Source organism: Fundulus heteroclitus, chromosome 16 (assembly GCF_011125445.2).
Source record: "Fundulus heteroclitus isolate FHET01 chromosome 16, MU-UCD_Fhet_4.1, whole genome shotgun sequence".
NCBI classification, from domain to species: domain Eukaryota; kingdom Metazoa; phylum Chordata; class Actinopteri; order Cyprinodontiformes; family Fundulidae; genus Fundulus; species Fundulus heteroclitus.
In genome coordinates this window covers 19,707,129-19,717,203 of record NC_046376.1, presented here as the reverse complement: position 1 = coordinate 19,717,203, position 10,075 = coordinate 19,707,129, and the positions used below count along the sequence as shown (strand labels likewise).

The following is a 10,075-nucleotide window of genomic DNA, read 5'->3' as shown; positions in this document are numbered from 1 at the left end:
TTAAGATCAAAACATATTATAGAGGCCCAGTCAAAGTTTTTCTTTGATACATTTAAAACTATGTATTTTTCCCCTTTACACTTAGATTAGATTAGATTAGATTAGATTCAACTTTATTGTCATTACACAGGTACAGGTACAAGGCAACGAAATGCAGTTTAGGTCTGACCAGAAGTGCAATAGCAGCAAGTGCAGGATATAAAATGGTTCCATAAGTACAGGACATGGGTTTTTACTGAATAAATATAGAGATGGATACTGTTATAAAGATAATTTTACTGATAGATTTGTCCTATGAGTATAATATATAGATAACTAGTGTTGTGAACTAAATTTATAGCTGGATATGTACCGAATATAATATACAGGTGGATATTACTATGAGTAGAGTTTTACAGATAAGTACAATAGCATAATATACAGATGATTGTTATAACAGAGTTTGCATGTACTATTACACTTAATAATTATATGGTACTTTATCACAATCCCCGTGGTGTACATTTAAGGTTGGGGTTTTTATTGAACAAAATGTGGAAAAGCTTCAAGCCTTAAGAGCTATTTCTAATCGTGGAGCACTAGAAATCAGCGGGATAGTCAAGAAAGTGATTCACCGACTGTCAGTTGTTGGACTCTGAGGCTGTCAGCAGCACAGTGGGTTGTCAGCAGCTTTGCGCATGCGAGAGAAAGGTCCCAGGGAATAATGTCACCAATTTTTTATCTGATCACCCTTTTAGATGTTACATATAAAGTCAAAACTATCCACTATCAAATAACTTTTTTTTTCCTTTGGCCAATTTATTCATAAACCCTTATATTCTTTTTTATATTGGTGTTTTTCTCTAGAGCTAACTTTAGACTAGACAGTTTACTTTTCTTTTCCTTGTGTTCCTTTTTTCTTTTCTCATCGCTAATAATCGTGTGTGTTTGCCACTGTCACACCCGAATTTCCCCATCGAGGGACACTAAAGGAAATCTTATCTTAAAACGTCAAGAAAAGTCGTGTCCTGTAAGCTGCCACTGGGTGTCTCACTTCAAGGAGGGACAGTCGAGAGCGAGTTAGTCTGACAGCATCCACACGCCAGAGCATGCTCCCGGGTTCTTCTTCCTTCCAGCTGAAATGACAGCTTTCTCGTCGGTGGTTTAGAGCCCCTTTTTCCTGCTTCCCAGAGCTCAGCGAGTTTCCATTGGATGACGGCGTGTTGGACTTCTCGCTGCTGAGCAGGGATCGGAGAAGCAGCGCGCGTTCTGCCATGGCTTCGGACCAGGAAAGGATCCGAGAGCGCATTAAAGAGCTCCTGAAGAAACCTGGGAACGGAAACTGTGCCGACTGCGGAGTGGCAGGTGAAACTTTGACTCCGATCAGAGTCCGGCTGGTAGACTGTTTTTTTATTTATTGTTAGTTTAATTTATTGCGCAGGGGAGTTGTTGTTTTTTTCTTCTTTTTTTTTTTTTGCGCGTATTTCGAAACTGCGCCGGCCGGGCTGGCGCGCCCCTTCTAGAGATGTTCTGAGTCAGAAAAAAAATCCCACAGTGTCATAATGTCTCTTGAGCTGCTTTTCTAAGAGGTAACAAAGATGACCTCATTTCTGTCCTCAGTGACAGTGCGGTCAGAACATGATGAAACAAAGGATTTGACACCATCTTATCAGCACCAGCAGATGAGATAAGATAGGCTTATCTTATCTGCACCAGCACACGTTACTCTTTATTTATGTAATGTCTTAATGCACAGATTAGCAAACATGTAAACATTAACAAAGATTAACAATGAGTACAAATAATCTGGTCAAGGTAGTGGCTGTTGTTTGATATCACGGTCATGCTATGCGATATAAGACATTGCAGTATAATAATCGGTATTGGCTATTAAACTGATTATCGCTGATATGTCCCACATATCTGTAGCTGCGTCCATCCTTTTATCAGCTGTACAACTTTAAGTATTTTTACCATTAGAATAGGAATTGCTAATGACTTTTCTATGAACATTTTGATAATATTTTTTTTTGCTTGCGATAAAAGTATTAGTAAATGTGCAAATATGTTTCTGTAAATGTAACATTAACAGGAGCAGTTTTGATTACAAAAGAGGACACTATTTGTTATGAAACACCCCGATTGTAAAAGCTACTCAAAACTTTTACAAGCCTCTATGGGTTTCAAAGATACAGTAAGTTTGCCTAATATTTGTGTTGTTTATAATAAGAAAAAAGATCAGTCAAGATACATTTGTTGGAAAATCTTAGTGTCACTTATTCTTACGTTTTCCAACTTTTTTTATTTTCTGTTTCAAAAGTAAACTAATTATTCACCTATAAAGTTTCTATAGTCATGTGGCTAATCAGTTGTAAATAACTATTTTTAAAGTAACCAATCAAAGATTATTCTATTCCAGGGATTTGAGGTTCACATTCACACCATATTTTATATATGTATAATAGCAATATGGTGTTTTAAGCAGAAACATAGAAATATGCTTTATTATCCCACAGCAGGAAAATTCAGGTTTACCAGCAACATGCAAGCAGATATACACAGGGGTATATATATATATATATATATATATATATATATATATATATATATATATATATATATATATATATATATATATATATATATATAAGACTACAGTTAGGCTTAATTTACAACATAAGAAAAATGTAGTGTAGTTATTAAATATTGACCATAGCATAATCTAAAATTTAAAGAACTGTACATCTTAGTATGTACATATGTGCATGTATATTTATGCATAAAAACACCAACAGACTTTTTTATAAGTTTGAAAAAACTGTGCAAAATCAACAGAGATGTAAACACTGGTTGAGTTTGTTGGGAGCAGTGATTGTAAATCATCTAACAGCTTCTAGGGGGAATGATCTGTGATAGCGCTCCTTTTAGGCTGTGGGCCAGAATCTGTAGGATGACTTTTCGTATGAACTGTCAGGGGGCAACTTTCTTCCACCGGGATAAGTTGCTACACATAGCAGTGATCTCAAAACAGCAATGTTCCCACGTTTTCACTTGCACATTAATAAGTTAAAGCCTATAAAAAATCTAAACTGTTGCACTCCGGTCCAAGAGGTCAGGTGATTCGATTTTTGCTGCTCAGCCAATCAGATCGCTGTATTGTCAGCTGAGCGAGTTCAACCATTTCATCATGGCTACGCCCGTAAAGGGTTGTAAACATTTGTTTCCAGATGAAGAAAGCCCAATATTTGCATTTTCTGGCGCCAGTTGGCAGAGATCTTTATGGCAAAGAAACATAAATAGCTCAGACCATCCATCATTCATTTTCTAACACGCTTATCCCTGCTGGATTCGTGAGGGGTGCCGGTGCCGATCTCCAGCTGTCAATGGGCGAGAGGCGGGGTATAAACTGGACAGGTCACCAGTCCATTGCAGGACAGAAATAGCCTAAACTCTGGCCCATTTTATTGTGGTATTACCAAGACCTGCTGCACTAGGATAACACAGGCGACAGGTGTCGTTGTGCCAAACGACTAATCCCCTCGCTGTATTGTCAGATCGCTGACAATACAGCGATCTGATTGGCTGAGCAGCAAAAATCGAATCACGTGATCTCTTGGACCGGAGCGCAACAGTTTAGATTTTTTATCAGCATTAACTTATTAATGTGCAAGTGAAAACGTGGGAACATTGCTGTTTTGAGATCACTGCTATGTGTAGCAACTTATCCAAGTGCAAGAAAGTTGCCCCCTGACAGTTCATACGAAACTTCTTAAGGCGACGTCCTACATATTCTGGCCCATGGACTATTTGTGCATTTAGGATGCAGACCGCTGCATGCTTCACGCATGGGGTGGGAGACGTTATCCAACAGTGATGTTAATTTTGCCAGGGTCCTTCTGTCTCCCACCTGCACTGGATCAAGGGGGCATCCTAGAACAGAGCTGGACTTCTCAATGACCTTATCTAACTACTTCCCCTGAGCTGTCGATAAGCTGCTGCTCCAATAGACTTCACCATAGAAGATGGCTGATGCCACCACAGAACTGAAGAAGGTCTTCAGGAGCACCCCTTGCCCCCCAAAAGACCTCAGCCTTCTCAGCAGGTAGTCTGCTTTGATCTTTCCTGTAAAGAGCATCCACGTTGTGACTCCAGTCCAGTTTATTGTCAAGGTTCATCCCTTACCAGTTCCAATACCAGCAGAGACAGAGGAGGAGGAGCCGCCACAGCTGACCCCGCACCTGGTCAGATCCACCCTGCAGAGAGTCAGCGCGAGGAAGGCTGCCGGTCCAGAAGGCATCACCGAAAGGATCCTCAAAAACTGCTCGTTCAAGCAAAGAGGCAGTCTTGGACCACAAGATCCCTAAAAACAGAAAGCAAAGCTCTCCCCAAAACGGTCTGCCTCATAATGTAAACAAAAAGGCAGAATAACAGGAACACTTGTTAAAAAATCTATCAAAAAAAGGAGATAAGATAGAGCTTATCTCCTTTCATGGAGCTGGGTTAATACCAGGGATTTGATGCTCAGATGCTCAACAGGGCTTTGGTCTGGAGACATGTTTGGCCTGTCCAGCACCTTTACCCTCGGTTTCTTTAGCAAGGCAGCGGTCATCTTGGAGGTGTGTTTGGGTTGGTAATCATGTTGGAAAATTGCTCTCGGCCCAGTTTTTAAAGTGAGGCGTATGGTCTGAGGACTGACACGCTGAACCCCCCACCCTCCAACCTCTGCAGCAGTGCTGGCACCACTCATGTGTCTCTCAAAAGACAACCTCTGGATCTGACACTGAGGAAGTACGCTCGGCATCTTTGGTTGACCATAGCGAGGCCTGTTCTGAGTGGAGCCTGTCCTGTTGAACCGCTGTATGGTCATGGCCGCCATGTTACAGCTCAGTTTCAGGCCCGAGGCCATCTTCTTATGGCCTTATGGTCATCTTTATGTAGAGCAACAGTTCCTTTTTTTCAGGTTCCCAGAGAGCTATTTGCTGTGAGGTGCCACACTGAACTTCCAGTAACCAGCATGAGAAAATGTGAGAGCGTTAAGACGAGATTTAACACATCCTCTCCCCATTCACACTTGAGACTTTGCAACAATAAATAGTCACATGAAAACCGGAGAGGGAAAATGTCTGGATGGGCACAATTTGGACGTTTTAACTTAGGCCTTTTCTCATTTGCCAGTGGCTTAAACATTAGTCATTGCTCAAAATAAAACTATTTTGAGGGGGCAAAGAATGACACTGTTATATAAGCTGCCACTTGACTAATTTACACCGCATCAAAGTGTCATATAATCTGTGGCATCCTATGAAAAGATATGATGACATATTTGCGAAAACGTGAGGGATGTACTCACTTTTCTGAGATACAGCTATTTGCCAGTCAACATTATTTGGGCCAGCTGAGCGCATTACTTCTTTCCTGTAAACGCACGCCTCTCTCTATAGGTGTGCAGGAAGTAAAGCCGGAATTATTTGCCCTCGTTTTCTTTTTTCAGTCCTGTGTGTCTGCATGGGTTATCCACAGCTAACATTGTTTTTATTGTAACAGTTTAAAGGTTTCCACTTGATGGTACACCCTGGTTAAAGCCGTTCCAGTTTCCTGCGAGCCTTCTTTTAATAAACCGCACGGCAGCAGCTCTACTCTCAGCTCAAACACATCGAGTAATTGTTAGACTCTGAAGCGCAACAGCAGCTTCCTGTGTGTCTGTGTGTGTGTATGTGAAGTCACTCACACCTTTGCTGCTAAACGTTCTCTTTTTAGTGTGTGTGGTGAACACAGTGGAGTTTCTTGTTGCCTCTTTACTGATCTGCGTCTCATCTGCTTCACATGTGTTGAGTGCAATGAGGGAGTTACCTGGGTGTGATGCAAGGAGAATGATAAAAAGAAGGAAGTCATTGGATAGAAAAACGTTGTCTTCCTCTTTATCCTAGCTGTTACAAATATACAAAAGTGTTACAGCTATTGTTCATTTTTTTGACTAAATAATCTCCTCAAAGTCCATATATCTGACTTTAGAAGGAAAAAATACAGTGACTGCCATAGAAATGTATTCACACATTTTAATACAGACTTTAAATGTATTTTCCACATAACATAATGCCCGTGGGCACCAGGTAGCCCCCAAGAACCATATGTGGTGCCCTCAAACCTGTTTAACCCTCCAGTGAGCTGCATTTAAAATGCTTTTTTATTCAATTGCTCTTCCTTTTTAATCATACTTGTATTTACATAGATTTACAAGCATTAAAAACATGTTTATATTACATGAAGTTAAGGTGAGCTCTGGTCCTTTAGTTCAAAGGTTAGTATTGGTAGCCCTTCGTATGATACAGTACCAATAAAGTAGCTCTCAGTTTCAAAAAGGTTGGTGATCCTGGTTTAAAGTGTACTATGTGAAATTAGTCAAAGTGTACCGTGTAGCTGTATCCCAACCTTCATTAAAACGTCTCAATCACTTTCTCTCTGTCACGCAGCTCACGCTGTGTACCTTGGTTTTCATGATGCTGTTTTTTTTCTAATGTTCTCCAACAAACCTCAGCCAGCTTTACAGAACAAATCCATTCATGATGACATTACGGTGGGCGTAGGTGGTCCCAACCCGCTGATCAGATGATTTCTGAAGTCATCTGGTTGCACAGGATTTTGTTTTGGGATATCGAATCAGTAGGTTCTGAGTACATAATGCAACACCTTTCCAAGTTTTATTTGAAACCAAAATAAAAAAAAAACACGTTTTAACTTTACAATTATACTCTACTTTGTGTTGGTTTATCACATGAAATCCTACAAAAATGCAGCGAAATTTCTGTTTGTAATGTGTCAAAATGTAAAAAATGTTCAAGAGGCAGAAAACCAAGGCTTTTGTCTGTGTAAGAATCTCAGTTTAATAGGCAGGTATTTAAAATTTATATTGAAAATTCTTTCTGTCACTATTTCTAATCAAGTTCAAGCTTCTGCTTTTAAACCAGCATTCATGGAGATTAAACAATTTTGCACAATATGATGACCTTTTTTAGCTCTCATGATGGAAATGGAATAACTGATTAAACAATTTAACAACTGCAATAATGCAGTTTTGAAAATCTAGGTTCTTAAAGACCAGCTCAGTTTATTGTACAACATAAAGAAATACTCAAGGAACATACTTTATTTATTTGTTATTTAAGTTTTTATTAAACCTTCATTTTTACTTTACAATTAAGCAACAAAGAACAAACACAAAATGCAAGAATAACGACACAACTCTGTACAATAAAATAGAAACATTAGGTACATTCCTGGTCATTATGCAGTAGGAGCAATATTGTCATATGTCCTGTTTGCTTAAAAGTTGTTGTTTTTTATAAAACACATTTTCTTTCCGTACCAATTTTAGATCAGACAGAATTCTTACTACATCTGAATTGTATTTACTTCCAGAAATCCCATTTATCTGTCATATTAAGTTTTTTTTTCTAACAAACTAAATGGCATAACTATCATCCACATACAGATTCTCTATCTTCTGTAATCCTTTCTCAAGCCATTTAAGCCAAAAGAAAGGAGATTTACCTAACCTTACTGCTGGATTGTTCCAGACTGAGATATAGTCCAAAAACTTGGTAATCAGAATCGGAATCAGAAATATTTTAATAATCCCAGAGGGAAATTACAGTTCCAGTACAACCATCCATCACATCCATCACAAACATTTCGGGGGAACGATTGACTGAGGCCTTGCTGCCGAGGACCCCGCCTGACGCGGTTTCCATAGGGCGCTGCCTTTAACTCTGTGGAAAGATAGGAGCCACATTTGGGGAGGGAGAGGAAAAAAAAGACATATTTCACACTTTATCCTAAACCTTAGCCTAATATTAGTTTGTCCTGATGCAAATGTGGGATAATCGCTCAGTTCTTTACTTTGGGAAGAGGGCTTTGTGAAATATTCTTTCACAAAGAATATTTCACAAAACCCATTGCAGTGAAAACCGAATCAAGATTTTCAATGAACCAGACGGTGGAATAATTATAACCCTTTGTTGTTACATTTGTTTGCAGACATTTTCTGAAAAAGGTTTAAACTCCTAATAATTACTTTGGTTAAGAGTCTGTGTTTAATCAAGACAGACATTGTAGTTCAGTTTAAGAAAACATAAAACTTGGCCAAGTTTAAATCAGTTTAAAAACCATGATATAAAGTCTCAGTTCGGCTCTCTGACTGATCGATGTAGCTGTTTATACAGAAATCTTTGCCTTTCAATGCTCATTTATTAGACTGTCTGTGCTTATTAATATTATCATCATGACATGATTTGATATGTTTACAAATAACTGCATGTTTGTATATAAAATGGCTTGGTTATAACTATATACCCTTTTTAAAATTAAGGCTTGAATCTATAAATGGTAAAATTAGACTCGTCTTTAGTTTTTGCATCTTAATTAGATACAATATGTAAAACATATGAGAGAGATGATGCAGGATAATTCAGCCCGTATAATATTCCTTTGTTAATATCAACTTGTTTTTGATATACATGTCATTATATTGAATTGCAGGCCCAGAGTGGGCATCCTACACCCTGGGGGTGTTTGTGTGTCACAGCTGCTCAGGCCTCCATAGAAACATTGCTCAAATCAGCAAGGTAAAGTCTCTACTGCTGGATCCCTGGAGCTCTTCTGAGGTAGAGGTAAGATTTAGTTATTTTTTTTAAATTCACTTTTACTTTTAAAAGTCAGAAACAGAGGAAAAATACCATTTGTCTTAGAGGACAAATCATTGTTTAGAACAATGGAGTCCAAACATGCAATGTGGGCCAAAATTGTCAAGTTGAAAGTACCCCTGGGCCACAAAAATTATGATTCTTTTTACAGAGGATTTTATTTCTTCCCATGGGCCTAAAATAGGCTAAACATATATGATTTATGTGAATAAAAAATACTGTGATGTTTTGTGGGGCGAAAACATAAAAAAGGTCCTTGTACATTTGCCTTATTAAAGGAAAAGCATACATTTTTGGATTGTTTGATGTTTTCTTGGTCTAGAAGGTGTTTTTAAATATATTATCAGTGACAAGAAAAGGATATGGGTCACTTTTTCTTCAGACACATGCTTAATTTTGGCTAGTTATAAAGAGTACAAGTCTGTTTTAGAATAAAGCTCACTGGATATTTATGTACTATGAAATTAAAATGTATGTGGTTTTTATAAAGGTGGATTATTTCTGTGGTCCCTTTTCTAATTTCAACCAGATTCTACTCAGTCTCGTTTTACAAAAAACAAAAAACAAACTTACGTTTAATCTGCACCAACGATTATTCTTGAATTGCACATAAATTGATTCTAAAGGGTGCAAACAGCCCAAACACTGGTTTAAAAGTTAACTCAGATTAACAGCTGCCTCCCGTGGCTGCATTCCTTCCCAAACAGCTGGCAGTGCTGCTTTCTGCCTCCTACTCTGTCACTGCTGCCGGTCAACAGCATCAATTGAGTTTGGTCTGAAATGCGTTATCCAGCAGCTGGGAGACACAGCCAGCATCTTTGTGCTTGTTTGCAAGGGCGCCTGTGTGTTTCCGAAGATCTTGGAAATCTGAGAAACATTTATGTTACAGAAAATGCCCAGAAACAAATGACTCCTCTGTTTTTATACAAAAGTTAAGGAAAATGCCTTTCAAAGTAGGCACTTAAAATGCAGTGATAGTGGTTCTCCTGTTCTATCTATCTGTATTGACTCTTTCTTTGTTGTTTATGTTCTTTTATTTTTTGTGTGTTTTCCTTTGAGTTTTGCTGCAAATGCTGGCCAGTAGTCTCTATGGTTACGGTATACAAAACACAGAGACTTTTAGGTTAGAAATACACTCTGCAGGAAGTCGTTTATCCCTCATTATATTTTTGCTCGCAACACGTGTGCTATTGTGTCGGGTAGTGTGAAGGGTATATTTATACACTGCCATGCAAAAGTATTTGTACCCCTTGAACTTTTTCAACATTTTGATGTCCCTAAAAAAAATCCAGTGCAACCTGTTGTTTTTAGAAGTCGTCCAATCAGTAGATAAAGAGTTTAATTAAATCGTAGTATAAACACAGCTGTTTTGTGAAGGAGTCAGAAGTTTGTTTGAG

At 38.5% G+C, this 10,075-nt stretch overlaps 1 protein-coding gene across 2 annotated transcripts in view; it reads left to right on the top strand.

Moving 5' to 3' along the window:
* The first annotated feature begins 1,038 nt into the window (after positions 1 to 1,038).
* Positions 1,039 to 10,075, top strand: part of LOC105924711 (arf-GAP with dual PH domain-containing protein 1) — a 28,568-nt gene continuing 19,531 nt past the window's right edge. Inside the window, exons 1-2 of one of the 2 annotated variants that reach the window (XM_021315474.2) lie at positions 1,039 to 1,344; positions 8,515 to 8,639. In XM_021315474.2, the coding sequence (XP_021171149.1) occupies positions 1,254 to 1,344; positions 8,515 to 8,639 (216 nt within the window). In that variant the 5' untranslated portion in view covers positions 1,039 to 1,253. Of the gene's footprint in view, positions 1,345 to 8,514; positions 8,646 to 10,075 lie in introns of both variants that reach the window. The other variant, XM_012860501.3, reaches the window with a different exon arrangement.